Below are 21,602 nucleotides of genomic sequence, written 5' to 3' on the forward strand. Positions count from 1 at the left end.
GATACATGGAGCGAGATGAGTGACAGACTTTCAATATGCAACTGGTGACAGTTTGGCAAGGCAGGAGTTCACCTAGAGTGGTGGGCGGCTGAAAGAAAAGTAGGTAGTGTGAGAAACCAAACTTCTATCACCACACACTCCATCTGTCCTCTTGAGTGCTGACGACTTGTCCTGTCTTTGTTTTTGCAGGTGCTCCCTAATGGGCTTTGATTTAAACAGGCATTGGGCAGATCCCTCTCCTTGGGCTCATCCCACTCTCCACGGTGTCAAGCAGCTCATTGTTCAGATGTACAACAATCCGGTGAGTGAGCAACCTCACACTGAAATAGTAGCTAAGCATCTATCTAAAACTGTTCTTTTATCCTCCGCATGCGCCATCACACACTGTTTGAAAAGTGTCTTGATGATTCAAGAGCACATTGAGACATTGTGGCAATAATTCAGCACGGTAGGGTTGGGTTTTTTTACTCAAACATCCTACTACAGAACCCTGTTCTACTTCTTGGTTCTTCTGCATATAACCTTTAGCTGCATGACCAGTTCCACATTGCACAGGTCTGATAAAGTCTCTGTTGCAATACATCTGCTGTCTGGGAAACTATCTATTGCAGCCTTTCCCAACTTGGTGTCCTCCAGATGTTTGGGGCTGCACACAGGGTGAGGGTTTTAGTCCAAATAACTGTAGGGTACCAGGTTTGTGAAGGCTGATCTGTTGGAAAACATCTCCTGTGGTTAGCATTGTAAAAGTTCTGAAATGTCTCTTTCTATGGGACTACCAATGGTAATAAAGCCAAAGAACCGACCTATTTCATCAAGAGTTTGAAGCAACCGTTGTGATCACTCTATGCTGAATACATGGTCTGAATTGAACATGCTTGCTTTTCTAGCTGCAAAAAGAGAGAGTGTTGCTCTAATAGACATAGCCCCGAATGCAAATTTTGAAATGGTGTTGCCGTGTAATGCAGTGCTGAGGGCAGGTGTTGCTATGTGAAACTCAGAGCAGAAAGGAAATAACATTTGCAAATGTTACATCAACAGAAAATCAGTCAGATGCTTGGCCGGAGAAGCAGGGGTGTTTTGAAGGTGAAATTGCTGCTAATCAGGGGAGATGGATTAAGGAGCAAAGAAGAGTGGAAGACAGACAATTATTGAATATGTGACATCAAAGTGTGGAAGGATTATTGAGTATGTGACCTAAGAAAAACCTCTCAGCACAGATGGAGGTGGATTTGAAAATATAAAATAAATAACAGGCATTTTCTGAGAAGTGTAATGGGATTTTATAGATGGCTCTTGTTGAGTAAAATTCCTGATGCTCCATCTCACACTGACAGCTTCCCTTTCAGGGAATAGTAGTGTATTAAAGCAAATATTGCTACCATTCTTTTTTGTGGGGTGGGGGTGGGGGGTAGGTTGTAACAGATCACACATATATCCCTTCCTTCAAGGACTGAAAGCAGCTAGTGGATCACTATTACAATTCATTGACTAATTCCTCATTCTGTTCCAACATGGGAAGGATTAACATGACAACATATTTGGGACTGAAATGGCCACAACTTGAAACTATGAAAAATAGTGAAGAAATGTGGTCACATGATTCCACTGTTGGCTCCAAATCCCCACCTTGGTATACAAAAATAGTCTTAGCTGGAAGGTAGCTTTACATATTTATTCTAAGAAACATTGCAAGGTGGCTCTGCCATTTGCAGTAGGATGCTCTATCTGATTAAAAAGAGAGAGGGGAAAGGTCTTATTTTCAGGAGACACATTACATTCTATTGGGAAAAAACTAATCCACTAACTTGCATTCAAGTGGCCTGCAGTTTGCAGCCAATCCATATCTCACAACCTGAGCCCATTTCAAATGATAGCATTGCTTAAATTACCTCCCACTTTTGCACCACTTCTGTGATTCCTGTTCATCACCAAATAACTCATATGCAAGAATAACACTCTGGTCTCATGAATGCACAGACCCTGCTGGTGCCTGACATAAATTTCCCTTTTGTCAGGGCAGCAAATTGTGTCCATTTTCAGGCTCTGCTTCCACTCTTGAAATGATGCTATTAGCATAGTCATCAATGTGAAACTGTGCAGTGGACGAATAAAATATAATAATAGACTTGGCAGGGGTTTTGTGTCTAAATTGCGCACTTGAGCTCTCTATACTATGAGTCTACAAGTGGTATCATCTCATCTAACATTTGGATGGTTGGAAGCAATTGTTTTCTGCTCGGTATACCTCCTTCCCCTCCCCCATTTCCACTCCAAATAATTCCATATCTCTCAATAGTAAAGATCTTGTGCCCATTTTGAGTATGAATAAATGAAGCAGACAAGGTTTTGCATTTTGCCCTAGATAACCATTAAATAGATGGCGTCTCCTTTTTTTCTGAGGGCCTTAACCACACATGACACTGAGGATGTGATTGGCGATCACGTTTTAAAATTAAATGCCAGATGTGGGAGAGAGCCATTGTTAGCAAGTCTGCAGTGTGTGTAGTTGTGTATCTGCAAGGCAATCAAACATTTGGATGGTAATGGAGGGAGAGGCTGCAGGTGCCTTCCCCTGCCCATGACTGGCAACCACTTACATTTCTCCACATGTTCTTGGCAGCCATGATGCCAGATTCCCTGCAAAGCAAGTAGTACTGAAGCTAGTGTTGGCATTTCCCCACCCTCCAGAGGGACCAGTGCTCCTGGGTGCTGCAGGGCAGCTTGGAGTGCTCTGCCAGCCTCTGTTAGTTGTGTTTGTGGATGCTGCTGGTCTTCCGCATATGAGATGGGAGGATTATTGGGGCTTCTACCCCTCCCAGACTGACTCTGTGGCTGCTTCTCCCTGTAGGTCAATGCTGCTCCTGCTCCTTATTTTCCAGAGTGCAGCTTCTACTGTGTTCACATTGGTTTTGACATTGGTTTTGTACTAGGTTTGAGGCCACAGTGTGGCCCAGAACCAGCTGGCTGAGCCAGAGATCTGCTTATGATTGTGCCCTAAGTTAGTTGTGTTGAATTTCCACTGAAATCAGTGGGCCAAGTTGTGTCTTGAGTAGTTTGCCCCATTGCTTTTAATGGCATCTAAGTCTGGATCCAACCCGTAGTGCACCTCCTTTCCTTTCCTTTCCTTTCCTTTCCTTTCCTTTCCTTTCCTTTCCTTTCCTTTCCTTTCCTTTCCCTTCCTCTCCTCTCCTCTCCTCTCCTCACCCTACCTTAACAGATAAACAAATATGACAACAATAAGCAAGGGTTCAACAATTGTTCATGCAAATCATGTTTCTCACTTGACTGTCTGCTAATCACACCATGTATGTATACAAAATAGGTTCATGAAAAAGTAACTATCAAAGCACATATAAATTTATACTTAAAAAGGTAAAGGACCCCAGTTAAAGGCAACTATAGGGTGTGGCGTTCATCTCACTTTTCAGGGTGAGGGAGCTGGTATTTGTCCACAGACAGCTTTCCAGGTAATGTGGCCAGCATGACTAAACCGCTTCTGGCGCAACGGGACACCGTGATGAGTTCCAGAGCACATAGAAACACCATTTACCTTCCCTCCGCAGTGGTACTTATTTATCTACTTGCACTGGTATGCTTTCGAACTGCTAGGTTGACAGAAGCTGGGACAGAGCAACAGGAGCTCACCCTGTTGTGCAGATTCAAACCGCTGACATTCTAATCGGCAAGCCCAAGAGGCTCAGTGGTTTAGACCACAGTGCCACCCATGTGTCTTACCTTTTACCTATACTTAAATAACCCCCACCCCCCAGGTAGAAGTCTTCCAGATTCCTCTGGGTTGGAATTAAACAATGAAAGAAAAGGCACCCAGATTTCTTGAAATGTGTCATGCTTAATGTCTTCCCCAGCTAGACTGCATTGGTACATAAGCTTGTCAGCCAGCCAGACCCTTTAGGAGAAATCTTCATCACCTTTCCAATATCATGCTATTTTCACGCGGGCAGCTATGACAAAGTAAGCAGTTAATTCCTTGTGGGGTAAGGATTTATTTTGACCACAGAGCAAATAAACCAGAGCAAAATCTGAATCCATATTCTTGGTGCACTGCATTCCGTACAACCATGAAAATAGTTTGCCAAAATTCTCTCGCGCTAGATATATAATAACAACCTAGATGTACCCTGTCTCACAGATGTACCCTGTTCTCACAGTATGTTCCCCTACATGCAAACATACCTTATGATCCATCCTTTGAACACATTCATAGGGAGAAATGTAACTTTGAAGTTTACTGTGCACCTACCTACACAGCTATGTTATATATTGTTATGAGGCTGTTATTGTGTTCTTTGAGGGGGGGGGGTCACATTGTTCTAGAAATGTCAGATAACTTTCTTTTTAGACTAATGGTTCAATAGTATAACAGGAATTCAACATCTTGGAACTGCCAATGAAAGACTTATATTTCATTTACATATATGATTGATATATCATTCTGCTAAAAAGTATAGAGGTAGAATTATGGAATATGATTCTGTATTGTTTTTATTGACAGCTAAATCTGGACATATGGCAACCCTACTTAAACCAAGTCAGCGGCAGTCTCAGACAGGGATGGTCTTATCCAATTCTGCTGAGTTCCTTTCTAGCTACCACAAAACTAAACACAAACAAGCCAACCTACCACAGAGTAACAGAGTGGCACCAATCTGTTGTATACCATTTCATTTCTGGCATATACAGGAGCCCCACTGCAAATTTTTAGTATCACTATAGCTTGGTAGGAGTACGGTGTCCTTTCCTGATCCTGATCTTGAGCAGAAGCCCACAGGGCATCGGGGAACAAGACAGGCTGAAATTGCAGTAACACAGAGAGCTCTGTTAGAGCAAGTGAGTGTGACCGAACTGATGCCTTTTATCCCTACGGGGTCAAATCTTAACCTGCTTTGGACAAATTAATTTCTGATACACTGTCTCCAGTGTATCCAAAAAACACACCTTTGTGGCAAAAGGCAATCTAACAGATGCTTAGTGTAACAATTAGAAATTGTTTTCAGTCCACGCCCCCCCCCCATTCTTGTACTGTACTTCCCTTGCTGAGAGAAAAAATACTTGGAATTAATATATTTCCGGGGCAAGGTCTGGATGCAAAGAATCATAAAGTGTATTATTATATCAGCCACAGTGTATCAGGAATTGTATTACAGCATAAGAAGTATAGTGAGTAAGGAAACAGAGACCATAACATAAAAACACTGGTAGGGTATAAACTGGAGCTGCGCATCAGATTCATCCAAGCTCCAAGTCCTATTGGGAATATTCAGAGGGGCTCAGGAGTTGGACAAGTCAGGTACAGACATCCATGGTTTGTTACAGGTCGGGTTGGATGGCCCAGAGCTATCTATGGCTGTCAACAGATGAGGCATCAGGCAGGAAGGAGAGGCAGGCATTGGGCAGGAAGCTGCAGCACCAGGGGTTAAAGCTACCCTGACTACCAGTCTTCCTTGGAGAAGGTAGGAACTGCCTGACTCTAACTCTCCTTCCTGCTCTAAAACAGCACCATGCAGAATGGATTCCATATTCGTCACTAGTGAAATATACTCAGAGTTGAGAGTGAATTCCATGCTCTTTATTCAGCTTGTAGTAGCAATAGAGGAAGAAGAGAAGAATGGCTCTTTCCCCCAAAACGTCTGCTTATATACATTATTTACACAATGGGCCTTGCGTGATTGGCTACTTCAGGGCTGCACCTGTGGGCCAATCAGGTTGCGGATTGACTTCTGCCAGCACCTGATTGGCTGCTCCTGCAGGCAAATCAGGTTGCGGATTGACTTCTGCCAGCAGCATGATTGGCTGTTCCTGTAGGCCAATCAGGTTGCGGATTGACTTCTGCCAGCAGCCTGATTGGCTGCTCCTGCAGGCCAATCAGGTTGCTGATTCACTTCCACCTGGAGCTGGATTGGGTGGCTCCTGCAGACCAATCAGACTGCTGCATTCTGGATCCTATTTGTCAGAGGGCCTGGTATGGCTACTCTAGAGTAACGACTCCAGCATGGTCTTTTAAGGTTTTTATTTAGTGCTGATTATTTACAGTGTTCAGAGCAGTAAAAATGCATCCTTAAGGTGAGGTGTCTGAACTCCCGAATGGCGATTGGCGCGTTTTCTTCCAGCACCACAGCTTTGGCAGACCCAACCTCTTCCCCCTACGTTTGCGTCGCAATTCGGGAGTTGGGGGAATTGGCCTCCCCCCTGTGCGTCCTACTTCCTGTCCCACCTGCGGCCTGGGCTCCACAACCTTGCCTGAGCCTCGGACACCACTTCCTGACTCTCCGCTGGAGGCAGAGCTCTCCTTACTCTCTCCCGCGCTTGGGGATGGGCTGGAACTTAAGATGGGAGGGACTTCCCTGTATCCCTCGTCCCTCACATCCATCCCCCTCCCAGGCTCCTCTCCCCCCCTTCCTAGTGGCTCTCCGCTTGCTGGGGACGAGTGAAACCCCAAGAAGTCTGTGGCATCCGAGCCTGTGGGTGTAAAAATTTCCCCCCAATCCTGCGATCTTTCTCCTTCCCCCTGAGAAGACGGGAATCCCAAGAAGTCAGTGGCGTCAGAGCTGGTGGGAGTAAAAATGTTCTGCCAGTCCTCTCCTGCCTCTGACGTCGTTGACCTCGGTGAAACCCACACCTCTTCTTCCGTGTCCTCAAATTCCGCTTCCCATCTCCATGGAGAGCTGCTGCCTGCTATCCCTTCCTCCTGCCCCTCCCCCTCTCCCTCCCTTTCCATGTGCCAGGGCTTGGGCCTGTGGGGGAACAGGGCGTGGAACTCTTCCACTAAAAATTCCTCAGGTACTTCTGTGGCCGGTATCCACTCATTGTGGGACGGCGGAGTGTCCTCCCATGCTATCAGGTACTCCAGTCCTCTCACCCCTCTCCTTGAGTCTAAAATCTCAGTTGCCTCATTGAGCTGTCGGGCGTCTCCCGTCTCCCCCCCTCCCTCTGGAGGCTGATCGCTGTCCCTGAACCTGGTACTTTCCCTGTACGGCGACAGCAGCGATCTATGAAACACTGGGTGCACTCTCATGTCCTCCGGCAGTGCTAGCCTGAAGGCTACCGGGTTGACCTGTTGCGTGACCGTGAAGGGGCCCAGCCTCCTGGGTGCTAACTTCTTGCATCGCCCCCTGGTGGGAAGACCTTCCGAGGATAACCAAACCTTGTCCCCCACCCTGATGACCTCTCCCGGTCGCCTGTGGCGATCTGCCCCCTTCTTGTACGCTTCCTTGGCCCTCTCCAAGTGTTCTCTGAGCTGCTGGTGCACCGTCTCCAGGTCCTCTGCCCAATCCTCTGCCTGTGGGCCCTCTTCCTCCTCCTCCCCCTCCCTCTCCGGGAAAGATCTGAGGTCGCGCCCGTAGTTGGCCTTAAAGGGCGACACCCCTGTGGAGACGTGCACCGCATTGTTGTAGGCAAATTCTGCCAGTGGCAGGCGATCCACCCAGTCCGTTTGCCTCTGGCTGACGTAACATCTCAGGTACTGCTGCAGAATGGCGTTGACCCGCTCCGCCTGTCCATTGGTTTGCGGGTGCCTAGCCGTCGACAAGCTGACCTCCACCTGCAGGAGGTTCATGAGCCGCCGCCAGAACCTGGAAACAAATTGGCGGCCACGATCCGAAATAACCCTTAAAGGCAATCCATGCAGTCTGAATACGTGGTCAACAAACAGTTTGGCCGTCTCTTCTGCCGAGACCGCCCTGGCACACGGTATAAAATGGCACATTTTGGACATGAGGTCCACCACCACCAACACTGCGGTCTTGCCCCTGGACGACGGCAGGTCTGTGATGAAGTCCATGGACACTACTTCCCACGGCCTGTGCGGTGTGGCTAAGGGCTCCAGCAAACCAGCTGGTGGTGCTCTGACCACCTTTGCTCGCTGGCAGGTGTCACATCCCCTTACATAATCCCTAACATCCTCCCGCACCCCTGGCCACCAGAAGTGTCTCATGACTAGGTGAGTGGTTTTGTCCCTTCCAAAATGACCCGCCGTTGGGTTGTCGTGCATCTGCTTGAGGGCCTTACCTCTCAGCTGTTTGGTTGGCAGGTACAGGGCTCCCTTGTAAAAAAGCAAACCCCTCCTTTCCTCAAAGTCTTTGGCCTGCTCCCCCCCCCTCTCAGTTCTCTGAAGATGCGGGTGGCAAATTCATCAGCTGCTGTCAGTGCTGTGAGTTCTGCCTCGCTCACCACTGTTGCTCCGCAGGACCATGCTGATGGGGGAAAAATATGCCTGGGTGCCGGTGGCAACTCCTCCTCCATGTACTCTGGCTTGCGGGAGAGGGCATCCGCCCTGACATTCTGCTCTCCCGGGATGTAGTGGATGGAGAAGTTGAAGTTCGAGAAGAACTCTGCCCACCGTATCTGCCGCTGGTTGAGCACCCTGGCAGTTCTCCAGAACTCCAGGTTCTTGTGGTCTGTGCACACCTGGATGGGGTGCTTGGCGCCCACCAGGAAGTGTCGCCAGTGCTGGAACGCAGCGTGGATCGCGAGAAGTTCCCTGTCAAACACTGTGTAGTTGCGTTCCGGCTGGGTCAGCTTCCTGGAGAAGAAGGCACAGGGTCTCCACTCTCTGTTGGCGTCCAGTTGCAACAGAATCGCTCCCAGAGCCTTGTCCGAAGCATCTGTCTCCAGGCGTAGGGGCGCATCCTGCACCACGTGGAACAGGTGCTGGTCTGAAGCGAATACCCTCTTGAGGCTTTCGAACGCTGCTTGCGCCTCTGGTGTCCACCGGAACTTCTGCTTGCCTCTCAGGCAGTCGGTGATAGGAGCCGTGACGCGAGAGAAGTTCTTGATGAACTTCCTGTAGAAGTTCGCGAAGCCTAGTAGGCGTTGGGCATCTTTGCGCGTCCTGGGGCTGTGCCAGTCCAGGATGGCCTGCACCTTGTCCTTGTCCATCGCCAGCCCCTTGTCTGACAGCTTGTAGCCTAGGAAGTCCACTTCTTTGGTGTGAAACTTGCACTTCTCCAGCTTCACATACAGGTGGTTGTCCTTCAGGCGCTGCAACACCTCCCTGACATCCTTCACATGCTGCACTGGGTCATTGGAGTAGATAAGGATGTCATCCAGAAAGACCAAGCAGTTCTTGAAGAGGAGGGACCCCAGGACGTGGTGCATGAAGGCCTGGAAGCATGCTGAGCCCCCTTGCAACCCGAAGGGCATCACCAGATATTCAAAAGAGCCCAGAGGCGTGAACATCGTGGTTTTCCATTCATCACCCTCCCGGATCCTAATCAAGTTGTACGCCCCTCTTAGGTCGAGCTTGGTGAAGATCTTGCCCCTGCGTGCCGCTGTCAGGAGATCATCCACTCTGGGCATGGGGAAAGCCATTGGCTCTGTCACCGAATTCAGCCGTCTAAAATCCACCACCAGACGGCGCTGTTGCGTGTCTTTCTTGTCCACCCAGAAGACCGGGCTGCCCCCTGCTGCCTTGCTTTCCCTGATGAACCCCCGCTTGAGGTTCTTGTCGATGAAAGCGCGCAGATCCTCCAGTTCCTGGTCTGACATGGCGTACAGCTTGGCTGGGGGTATAGTTGCCCCTGGCACCAGGTTGATCTGGCAGTCAAAAGGCCTGTGTGGGGGTAGGTGGTCGGACTCCGCTTCGCTGAAGACCTCCTGCAGGTCCCAGTACGGCTTGGGTATTGCCTCACCCCCCTTGACGTGCATGGTGGCCACCGTGGCTATCGGAGGCCCCTCCCCTGGTTGGTGCTGCATGCAATGTTCCAGACAAAAGTCCGATCCAAAAGTGATGCATCTCTGGTGCCAACTTATGGAGGGGTCGTGGCGCGTCAGCCAGCTCATGCCCAAGACGATGGGGGGGTCTGAGATGGTTGTGACGTTGAAAGCCAGTGTCTCTGAGTGCCTTCCCACCGTCATTCTCATGGGGGGGGTTTGATGCGTGATGGCCCCTCCCAGCAGCTCTCTGCCGTCAATGGTGGCCACGTGCAGGGGAAAATCCAGCTGCAGAAGTTGGATCTGGTGCTCTTCCGCAAAGTTTCTCGAGAAGAAGTTGGCTGAGGCCCCACTGTCAATTAAGGCGAGGACTGTCAGGGGATAGCCATTTGGGAGCGTGAGCGTGACTTCTAGAACCACTCCTGCTCTGGGAGGGGTGGGCTGGCTGTGCTCCTCTCTGTGCGGGTGGGCGGGCGGGGGCTGTTGTCTGCTGACTGTGCCTGGCCGCTCCCCCTTGTCTCCTGCAGCCAGGCTGTCTCGTTTCCCTGCTGTGGTGCTGCGTCAGCTGGGGAAGGTACAACCGTTCCCGCCTTTCCTTGCCACTCTCTGCGATGAGGGCAGTCTCTGACGCGATGCCTGGGGGAGTTGCAGAGAAAGCAATTCCCGCCTCTTCCCTCCTTGCGTCTTGGCGCCGCCGGGGTTTGAAAAGCCCGCGCGCGCGCTCCTCCGATCTCCATCGGTTCCGGCTCTGGGCTTGGCCTGGGCGGGTGTGGGGGCGGGCCCTGGGGTGGGGTTTGGTGATGTGGTCTGTCCTGGGAGCGTGGGAACCAAGGTTTTGCTGCGCGCGTCGCTTGTTTGTCATTCCATCTGGATTCCTGTCTCACCCCCACCGCTAGCGCCGCTTTGCTTAACTCATCCATAGTTCGCGGTTTGGGACCTCTTGCCAGCTCATCCTTAACGTCTGCGTGCAAACCCATGTAGAAGGCTGATTTCACTGGCTCACTTTGCAGATCCCACCCCAGTTTGTGCACCAGCATGGTGAATCTCGCCCAGTAGTCCCTAACTGTCGATTTTCCTTGTGTTAAGTTATGAAGCTCCTCTTTGGTGGCCTCCATTTCACTGTCACTAGCGTACATTATTTTTAAAGCTTCTAGAAATAATTTTGCGTTCTTCATGCAAGGATTTTTTTGCGCGATGAGCGGTCTTACCCATTCTCGGGCGGCCCCCGTCAAATGCTCTATGATAAAGGAGACTCTGTGCGCGTCATCTGGGAATTCTGCTGCATGCAATTCCAGCGCATAATTTATTTCTGTCTCGAATCCTAGGTACTCCCTAGGGTCGCCGCTAAACTTGGTGACTAGGCTCTGTCCCCTTCTCACTTGGACTAGCTGCGGCTGGGGCACCCCCCCACCTCTAGCGGCTTTCTCCTCTTCCAACTTCTTCTGTAGGTCCAAAACCATCACCCTTAGCTGTTTCTCAGTCTCCTCTTTTGTCCTCACCTGGTCCACCAGCTTGTTCAGCTCCTCCTGCGCCCCTCGCGCTTCCTCCTGAGCGGCATGCAATTGCTGCTGTGCGTGCGCTGTGAGGTTCTGCAGCTCCTGCTTCGCTGCTTCGGCCTCCAGCCTCCAATGCTCAGCCTCTTGAGCGCTCATCGCTGCACTCCAAAGTAGCCAAAAAAAAGATTCGGGAGTTGCTGTCAGAGGGCCTGGTATGGCTACTCTAGAGTAACGACTCCAGCATGGTCTTTTAAGGTTTTTATTTAGTGCTGATTATTTACAGTGTTCAGAGCAGTAAAAATGCATCCTTAAGGTGAGGTGTCTGAACTCCCGAATGGCGATTGGCGCGTTTTCTTCCAGCACCACAGCTTTGGCAGACCCAACCTCTTCCCCCTACGTTTGCGTCGCAATTCGGGAGTTGGGGGAATTGGCCTCCCCCCTGTGCGTCCTACTTCCTGTCCCACCTGCGGCCTGGGCTCCACAACCTTGCCTGAGCCTCGGACACCACTTCCTGACTCTCCGCTGGAGGCAGAGCTCTCCTTACTCTCTCCCGCGCTTGGGGATGGGCTGGAACTTAAGATGGGAGGGACTTCCCTGTATCCCTCGTCCCTCACACTATTGTTCTAGGATTCAGCTCAGTACATAACAATCCCTCTGTCAACAGAGGCATCAGTCCTGTCAGGTGCAGGGTGCTCCTTTGCAAGTGGCTTCCCACTCAGCAAAATTGACCCTCCTCTCTACTCTTGGTTGGGAGCTGGGGGAAAGGAGATGCAACATCTATTCCCCCCTTCCCTTCCCAGGCTATATGTTTAATTAGGAGTTTTTAAATTTAAACAATCTTATTAAACATTAGCCATACCTTCAGACTAATTCTGGACAGGATCCATGATGGGGCAGGTTGTCCACAGGTTGCGTCAACCTGTTAGGGGCCGCTGGATCAGGGCCACAAGGCAGATAACAGCTTGCACAATTCAAAAAGTTCATCTGGATCTCTGGCCACTTTCTCATATAGTAGGGGTGCCGAATTTCAAACAGTGAAAGGTTGTTGAGCTTATTTGGCAAAATCATCAAAAAAGTAGTTCCCAGGGCATTTCTGCCCATACACTGCTTCTGACTGCAGTGTTCTGGATGTGTCCAAGCAGTGTTTCCCCCCCCCCCAAAAAAAACATGTTTAGGGATACTCTCATTTTGACTCAAGAAAACCAACATTTTATAGTTCAAATCGGGAAAAATAAATACAGTAAATGGACAAAAGTACAAAGATTCACAAATGTTTAGGGATATGCGTACCCCTGTGTACCCCCAGAAAAAAGCACTGTGTCTGGGAAATTCTGGGCATATGGCTCTTCCACTAGATCAGAAACAACCCTTCCATAAGTGGAAAACATATTCTGCTAGTGGAGCCAAGCTACATTACTCACATAGCTGGAGTGTATAGGTGGCAAAGGGTTCTTTACTCCCCTCTCCCCCCCCCCAATTGATTCTTTCCTACAAATCTCAAATTCTGCAAATTTAAGATTTTCCTGCTATCTGGATTCTGAACCAAAAGGTAGCCCAACTGGGGAGAAATACATCACCCTTTCCACCTGCCAGCCTCCCTTTAGAAATGTCACTTCACCTCCGTGTTCCCTATTGCCTCAGCAAATGTGGGGCTGGGACCATATTACCAAGATAATGCCTGGCTTGGCTTTTAGATAGTGAAGAATTTAATCTTCTACGTCTTGAAATTGCTTCTATACACCAATCCCAGATGGTCACCATGCTTTCTAACAAATGGGTTCTCTGCTATTGCAGTGGTTTTAAATCATAAAGCAGAAATGGTCTTTTTATGTTGTTTACATCCCTTTGATAAGAACTCTATTGATCTGGCTGCAGTTGAGCTGGAGTTCAGCATTTACCAAATATTGTTAAGGGCACCAAGCTTTCATTGCAAGGGATAGGCATATTCTATCAAGAGTTGGCAGGAAAATTAAAGTCAAAAACCAAGCTAGATCTCCTCCTCTTGGAAGCCCCCCCCCCCATTCTAATTATCTAATTCAGGAAGCACAGGTAACAACTGATATAACAACAGGGTTACCGCTTGACAACAGTTGTTTGTTTTTTAAAGTCAAATATCATGATACCTTTTAAAGAATAGTTTTAATTTTTAGGCTGTAATTGAGTGTGGCTATCCTTAGATCCTGGACAGTGAGAAGCCCCTCTTAATATTGGTGCTTTGTGTGTTCATTTTACCCTGGTACTTTGAACAGATTAAGTAGAATGTGGTATTGTATTGTGTGCAACTGCTGGATATCCCTTCCATCACTCCTCTCCCGTGGCGGCCCCCAAATGTTTCCAAGAGATCAATCCACCTCATGTTGTTTGTGGAGAATTATAAGCAGAGAATATGTACATAATTTACCAGTTAGAATGAATACATTTACAGTACAATCCCATGCAGGTTTGCTCATAAGAAAGTCAGATCATGGTCAAGGGGGCTTACTCCCTACTAGTAAGTGTGTTTAGCTTTGCAGTATTAGACTGCACACTGGGACTGACCTTTTAGTAAGCACACACGGGGTTGTATGGTTGGGCTGCAGCAGAGGGTCTTGCTTCTAAATAAACTTGCATAGAACTGCACTGCATGTTAATCAAAAAGGTGCCCACAGGATGGGCAGTCAGAAGCTGTAGCAAGTCAGATTCATCTGTATTTGGCCCTATATTTCCAAAGGTCCAGTCCCAAAAACCTCCTAACAAGGTGCCCAGATGCTACTAGCAACTGAAGGAAGAAAAGATGAGGCCTAACCTTAGCCCTTACTTCCCCGTAGCAATCCCAAAACTCTTTCTGCCAGAATTTAAAAAGTATCTTGCTGGGGCACAACGACATACGTATCTTTATTCTCCATGTTATCTCATTACACTTCCATAGACAGCATGGTACAAAAGCATGCCCATGTCCTGAATGGAAATGTTTGTTTTTCTAACAGTAGCTGAACAGACCAATATGAGAATGTTGATCACCCCCCCAGATATTCTGTTGGAGAAAAGGAGCCATCTGCATATTTTAGCTCCAGGGACCATGGTGTTGCCAAGTAGTCTTTTGGGTATCCAGACCAATTGCCAACTTCCTCATCTCTCTGCTCTTGAAGGAAAGTTAGGATTATGTGCAAAAGATAGATAAGAGTGCTGAGAAAGAAATGGCATTTATTCTATACAAAGCTGGATCTACAGCTTCCCTAGTGAGATATAATCCTCTCAATGCTGGGGTAATTTTAATCAACCTTAAAAGGCCCCCTATAAATCTGGCTACCATTCAAATTGATTCACCAACAGAAGCAGCAAAAGTTGAGAAAATTAAATCCAGGAGATTCTTGATACCCTGCCGGGAAAGGATGTGATTCACCATTTGCTGTTGAATAATCAGCTAAGACTCAACATGGGGTGTACATGGGGTGGAATGCTGCTGCTCTTATTCCATGGGCAGCGGGCGGTCAAGACAAGCAAGACTGGGTGGAGAGGCACCAATGCATCTGTCCCCTTCCAGTGCAAAGGAGAGGGATTGAATTGTAGCCATAGCCGCCAACCATTTTCTTATATTTGACTTTAAGGATGTGGGCGTGCAACTATTTTTTGATGATGTCATCAGTGTAGTGTTTTCACATACCAAATCATCACAGTGCACAAACAAAATGCCCATATGCTGTCTTGGAGTGCTTGAAGAATGGAATCTTTGTGAAACTGCACACAAAATGGGTTACTCCACACCTTTTAGTGCAGATCGGAATTTAGCAGTCCGTCAGATTTCACACTTCTCTGCATGTTGCAAAACAGTTTTTGATAGTTTAAACATATAAAATAATGCATTTGCATATGTATTTTGAGAGGATTTTTTTAAAAAGAAAAATCTCAGATTAATGCAGGAAAGGAACTGCTATGGGTAAAAACAGGGGCAGGGATGCCATAGACTAGAAATAGATTTGTCCATCCCCTGCTCAACTATGGAGCAAACAGGGATAATCTGCAGTCTGTTTGGCTAACTTCCCACTTCTGACCCAATAAGGATAACTGGCAGGGTAAAAGTACCTGCTTTTTCCCAAAGTCTTGGCTATGCTCTGCAGTAAATAACTAGGAGTGAAGGAAGCCACTAGATAAACATGTCATAAGAGTCATGGCTTAAGACAGGCATCCCCAAACTGCGGCCCTCCAGATGTTTTGGCCTACAACTCCCATGATCCCTAGCTAACAGGACCAGTGGTCAGGGATGATGGGAACTGTAGTCCAAAACATCTGGAGGGCCAAAGTTTGGGGATGCCTGGCTTAAGAGAATTGCAAAATTCAGTGGATATATTCCCCTAAGGAATATTCTGGGGCCATAAATGACTTCAACTCTTACAACATAGCTGTGTGCCAGACCCTGACTTCACCCATAGAATCTGAATGAACAGATGTCTAATTACTGTAATATTTACCACAGTTGACTTTATTGAATACATTATGATTCTGTGATTATTAGGCTGACTTTTAATAATTGATTCTTGACATGAAGTACTAAGCTGCTTAACTTTTGGTAAATAAAATCCTCCCTGTATTCTCAGTTGTAAATGTTGACAATTGTCCTCTTTCTGATCAGTCAGTGAAGCGCTCTCTTTTGAACTGAATCTTGGAGCCCAGAGTTGTTGTTTTTCCCTTAGTCCTGAAAGCATGCTTAATATTACATGGCTGGAGTTAGGAGTGTATATATTCTTACATACCCCCCAGTGCATTTTAGTAATTTGTAGACCAGGCTAGATGGACACAGCAGTAGATGTTACTCTTAAGATTTGGAGGGCCATTTTGGCTTTTGCCTTTGGCGTTTTGAATCCGAGTAACTAAGCTGGAAACCTCATAAGAACAGGCTTACAAGATTTCCTCTGCTTCCTGTCTGCAGCTGAGCCTGGATTATTGCTAAACCTAGCTACTCGTGCTGCGAACCTACTTCTTCTGGAAAGATTTTTTTTTAACTCTTCCATTTCTGTTCTTTCACTCTTCTGAACACCTTATTCCTGAAATGTTCTGCAATATAGCAGCCAGCAGAGTCCATAATGTTACTTGCACCAGGGATAGTCTGGGCTTGTGGGGACTGAGCAAACTACTCTTGGGTGGCTTCCTCCTTCAGCAATGGGCTCTGGTGGTTTACCTCATGGTATGGCTAGGTTGCAGCAGTGCTTTGAACCACTGGGTAACAAGAGCTAGTTTTCATTTCTATTTCTTACAGTGTCCAGAAAAATACCATGCCAGGTGCATTTGTGGAAAATTAAAATGCTGGCTAGACTCAGGCCACTAGGGCTGATTAGAGATGCCTGCCTCTTGCAATAACTTAAGCATCTTGGGTTAGATTTTTTTTTTTTTTTGCAAATTTGAGCCCCAGGGCAGGTGTCAGTCATGGTCCTGCTATAATACTGCAGCTCCAGCAGCTGCCCAAATAGAACAAATGCTGAGGTTAGCCCTTCTTGCACTGGATATCCTTCCAAGCAGGGGCATACCCAGGATCAAAACTAGGGGGGGGGGGTTAAGCCATGGTCGTTCAGGTTGTGACATTTCACACGGAAAAGGCGAATGAAACCAAAAATTTAAGAAAATTATATATAATGTTTCTTCGTATATAAGACACTGCCTAAAATAAGCAGAGCAAAAAATGCCTGACCACGCACTATGATGTACTCTTAAAGCAAACAATTTAGGCTACCACAAACAATAATACAAACGCCTCCCTCTAGAACAGAGAAATAGCCACAGATTGCAGTGAATGGCTCCAACTGCTGCCCCGGGAACAGAACACAATTATTAGATGTAGCAACGGCTCCCGCCAGGGAGCTAAGGATCTTCAGGCGCTCGCCCCCCCCAACCAAACACCCCTTTTCCTTACACCAAGCCCCAAAACCAGCAAATCAAAACAATGGCAATGAACAAACGTTGTACAGCAAGGAGAAACTCGAGCTATGATTTAGAGCAGGGATGGCCAACTTCCAGGAGACACCGATCTACTCGCAGAGTTATAAAGTGGAGGTGAGCTACCCCGTTTTAGTGGGGTTCAGTGGGCTTTTTTTAGAGAGGGGAAATGACCTGTTTCATCACCCATTTTATTGGGGTGCAGGGTAAAAACTTTAATTTGGGGGGGCACCTAACTTTCAGGGGCAAGGGGATTACTTGCTCACCAAAATATTACTGCAAAAACTCCGTTCTTCATTCCACAGAACAGGATAAAATGCAGGGAAGGGAGAGGGGGTGGGGCCTGGTGCTCTTAGACAAAAGCAAAGGAAAAGGAGCCTGCAATCTAGCCAAGAGCAATGGGAGAAAGATAAGGGTCGGGGAAGAGATGGAGGTGAGGGTCAAAAGGGAAGGAATGGGAAAGGCAATGGGTGGGGGAAAATTGGATTGGAAGGCAAAAAAAGGACAATAGAGCAAAAGAGGGAATAGCTAAGAAAGGCTAGAAATCAAGGCAGGGGGGGTGGGACTTCGACTGCTCAGGACAGGCTAGCAGTTAAAGCCTGAAAGGATTAAGATCATATTTAAAGATAAGGAGTGAATGAGAGGGTGGGGGGAAGAAGCGAGGAGGAGTGTGTGCCTTGTTGCAGGGGAAAAAATATTAGCCTCCTCGTTTCATTACTTTATAACCATTTAAAAAATTTTTTGCTTCGGGGGGGGCAGCTGCCCCCTGCCCCTCGCTGGGTACGCCCATGCTTCCAAATCACATACCGGTATCACTTAAAAGTCTATGTGGCACTCAGTGAAGGCAAAAACTGTTCACAATAGAACAGTTGGAAGAGGCAGCAACCTCTCCTGAGGACAGAGGACAATTGTACCATGAGTGAGATCTTAAGGATTTGGCCCCTATTTCATTGCTGTTTGATTTGTTCATAATGTTATGGGCCAGCCACCCCAATCTCTGCTGAGTGAAGCATGAGATTCCAAGGGCACTCAACCAGGGTTTGTGGTCCTTTGGGAGAAATGAGGCACGGCAGAGTCTGCAGTGTCTTTGAAATATGAAACAAAATTTAAAAATTCCTTCCAGCAGCACCTTAAAGACCAAATAAGTTTTTTATTTTGGTGTGAGCTTTCGTGTGCATGCATACTTCTTCAGATACACTGAAATAGAAGTCCCCAGACGCTTATATGTAGAGAAAGCGTATCACTCAGAAGGGTGGTGGAAATAGGTGATTGACTGGCTGGTAGCTGTTGACGACTGTAAACAACTGCAAATGGTCTTGCGTGAAAAAGCAAGGGGTGAGATGGCTGAAGATCACTTTATCACCCCTCCCCACCCTTTCTCTACAAGTTCTTCAGATTCTGCAGCTACAAATGAACTGGGATTTGGGGCAGCTAGATGGACTGGAGTTTGGGAAAGGAATATTATTGTGTTCCTGTCTACTACCATGTGGATCTGAGGACTTTTATCTGTGGTTTAGCTCTCAAAGAAACTGACCTTGCAGGAAGCGCAAAACACCATTAAGAAGCTACTTAGGTTTGTTATTTTAATTGTTAAGAGATCTGTCTGGTTGTTTGAGAAAACCACTTCCGCATTTCACGGAGGTGGTGTTGTGGGCGTGGCCCGGCCCGACCCTCGCGAGAGGGCTGTAGCTCAGGCCTCTCGCGAGATTAAAGTTCCCGCCTCCGTCATACCCCAGCCGCCCAATAGGGCCGGCCGGGAGGCGGGCCCTCATCGGTGTTTAAATCTAGACGGAGGCGGGAATTCTGCCTCTCTTCGCCCCAGCACCGCAAGCGTGCGGATCGTCTTACCTCTTCGCAGGAATTCTCCGTGCCACTTCAGCCTTGGTTTTTTTTTGCAGGTTTTTCCCTTTGCAGGTTCCCCTACGGATCTTCTGCCGTGCTCCAAGGGATCGCCGGCGCCGCCGCTTTCTCCTCCAGCAGGCGGCAGCGCCCGCTGAACAGCTGTTAGGCGTGCGGGCGTGGGCAGCATTCAGGAGGCGGCTCGGGGGGCTCGGCGCTTCCCTTTCTCCCCGTTCGGGCGCGCTTCCGTTGGATCGCCCCCCAATTTTCCATCGTCCAGGAGGAGCATTTTTCAGGAGGAGCATTTTCAGCCCGTTTCAGCGGGCTCGGCGCTTGCCTTTCGGCTCTGTTTGGCGCGGCTCTGCCCCCCTGGGGGAAGCGTGATCGCCCTCGCTCTCCAGCGGCCACGAGGGGCATTTTCCCAGCCGCTTCCAGCCCCGCGGAGCTTGCTCTTGCTGGGCACCATCGTGATTTGCTTACAACGCGCGCGCCTGCCCAGCTAGCCGTTTAAGACCTTGCGGAGAGCGCCGGCGGGAGCCATCCACGTTAGCCGGATAGAGGCGGCTGCCTCCCCGCATCCAGCGCCAGACCCCCCGTCCTGCCCAGCCAGCAGCGCAGACTTCAGAGGAGCTTTGCTGACGCGGTGGTGAGCTAGCTGCACGCGCAGCTGTGATATTGTGGGGTTTGTTTTCCTTCCCAGTATTGTTGTGTACCCTGCTTTTTGTTCCGGCCGAATTCTGTCCCCAGCCTTTAGTTCCCGGTAACTTTAGTTCCTCCCATCTTGTGGGTACACGTGGGCCGGCTGCGGCGGCCATCTTGAGTGTGGACCGGCAGCGGCAGCCATTTTGAGTGAGGGAACACCCTACATGTGTGTCGGCCTTGGCGGCCATTTTGGGAAGGTCCACGTGTGCCGGCTGAGGCAGCCATTTTGAGTGTTCCCCAACTCAAAATAAATAAATAAATGAATAAATAGATTAAAAATATTTAAATAAAATAATAATTATAATAATAGTCGTAATAGAATTCTGCTTCATTTGCCCCTATTGTCTTTTCGCTGCCTTTATACTGCTGCATTAGCAGAGGCCTAAGTCCCATAATACCTTACTCAGCGGTAGAGTCATATCATTGGCTTACCCCTTGCCTTCAGGGGTATAGGTTGCTGGGGGGGAATAGTTAGCATCGACTTGCCCCGCGTGTGACATTATTACCATTTTGGGTTCATTTGCATAGAACGTTGTTCCAGTCATTGATTGCCATTATTTGCTACAATTTTGTCTCAATTTAAGTATTGATGAGACCTGCGAAAAATTACCTGTATTGGCTTTATTTGGTTGATTAAAGTTGTGCTTTGGGAATATAATTCTTAAGGATCCATTCATCGGGGGGGCCGTGTTTAGTTAGTAGATTCTATTATTAATAGTGGTTTTACTATATTACTATATATTCCTTCAATGGTGGAGTTAGTTAACAGGCTGGGGTCTTTCCGTTGATTATTCTGTTTATAGCTTAGCTTTATTTGCGTTTTCAGCCTCATTTTAAGTACTGGTGACTATCTGGTTTTAAAAGTCACTATTTTTGTTATGGTAATTTGGTTGGTTTCCTAGGCAGCAGCTTCTAGTATCGTTTAGCATTGTGGTGTTCTAATAGTCGCTAATTCGTCTTGCTGGCAATTTGTTTGGCTCATTTGGCATATATCTCTAGTATTGCTTAGCATCTGGCTGTTAAGGGCCACTGGTCATCCCGCAGATTCGGATCAGATCGCGGGGTAATTTGGCGCAAATCGTTTCAGTGGGCCAGGATTTATTTTGGTTTTATTGAGTGGTCAATTAGCCTCAGTACATTCAGGTATCAGGTAAAGTCACTGGGGGTTAATTATTCAAAGCGCACTGATATCTAGGCAAGACCATGTCTTCAGGACGCAGTATGCGCAGCAAATCCTCTAAGGCCGCTGCCCCAGCAGCGGATGCTGGCACCGCCTCACCGGGCCCGGCTCCTGCCTTTAACCCGGAGGCTTTGGCCCAAGTGGCTTCCAATTTACAGAACATTTGCAATCAGTTAGGACCACTGTGTTCCACGCTCGCCCCTCTTTGTGTTTCGCTTGCCTCCGCGAACAGGGGGGTACAAAATGGACTTGGCAATGCACAAACCTGTGTTCCTGAGTCCCCCCCCGGTAACAGTCAGTTATCCAGTTCTTCCTTCTCTTTTTTCAGCTCCCAGTCTAGTGGGGGGGGAGTCTCAAGTGCAGGGGCCCCTCAGCCACATGGCGCACAGCGGGACATGAGTGCTCAGCCGGGCACATCAGCCGCTTCACTCCAGATCCTTCAACAGAGTCAGGCCATGGCGCAAGCTTCCCAACCAGCGTCCCATAACCTTCTTCAGGCCGCCCCGTTTCAACAGAGTCAGGCCATTGCCCAAGCTTCCCAGTCAGCTTCCCATAGCCTTATTCAGGCCACTCAGCTCCCCAGTAACCCCCCTCAGGGACCGGTTTCGCCCCTCATGTCTGCTCAGTCTGTTTCAGAAATGTTTAGGTCTCAACCCTCACAGGCCCAGGCAGGGCCTCCGCAGTTGCCTGCAGGTTCGATGTCGTCACGGGTGGATGACAGCATGCGAGCGGTGGTCGAACCCCATAGCGAGTCGGCGGGCGCTGAGACAGGTCAGACCGGAGGTAAAGCAAGGAAGAAGACGGAAAAG

The 21,602-nt window shown here is 48.3% G+C and overlaps 1 protein-coding gene across 1 annotated transcript in view; it reads left to right on the plus strand.

The window, feature by feature from the left end:
* BEND5 (BEN domain containing 5) overlaps positions 1–21,602 on the plus strand; it is a 730,611-nt gene that overhangs the window by 589,344 nt on the left and 119,665 nt on the right. The window contains exon 9 of the mRNA XM_060276914.1: positions 190–301. Coding sequence (XP_060132897.1) covers positions 190–301 — 112 coding nt within the window. The remainder of the gene's footprint in view (positions 1–189; positions 302–21,602) is intronic.

Source organism: Zootoca vivipara, chromosome 7 (genome assembly GCF_963506605.1).
Source record: "Zootoca vivipara chromosome 7, rZooViv1.1, whole genome shotgun sequence".
Classification (NCBI taxonomy): domain Eukaryota; kingdom Metazoa; phylum Chordata; class Lepidosauria; order Squamata; family Lacertidae; genus Zootoca; species Zootoca vivipara.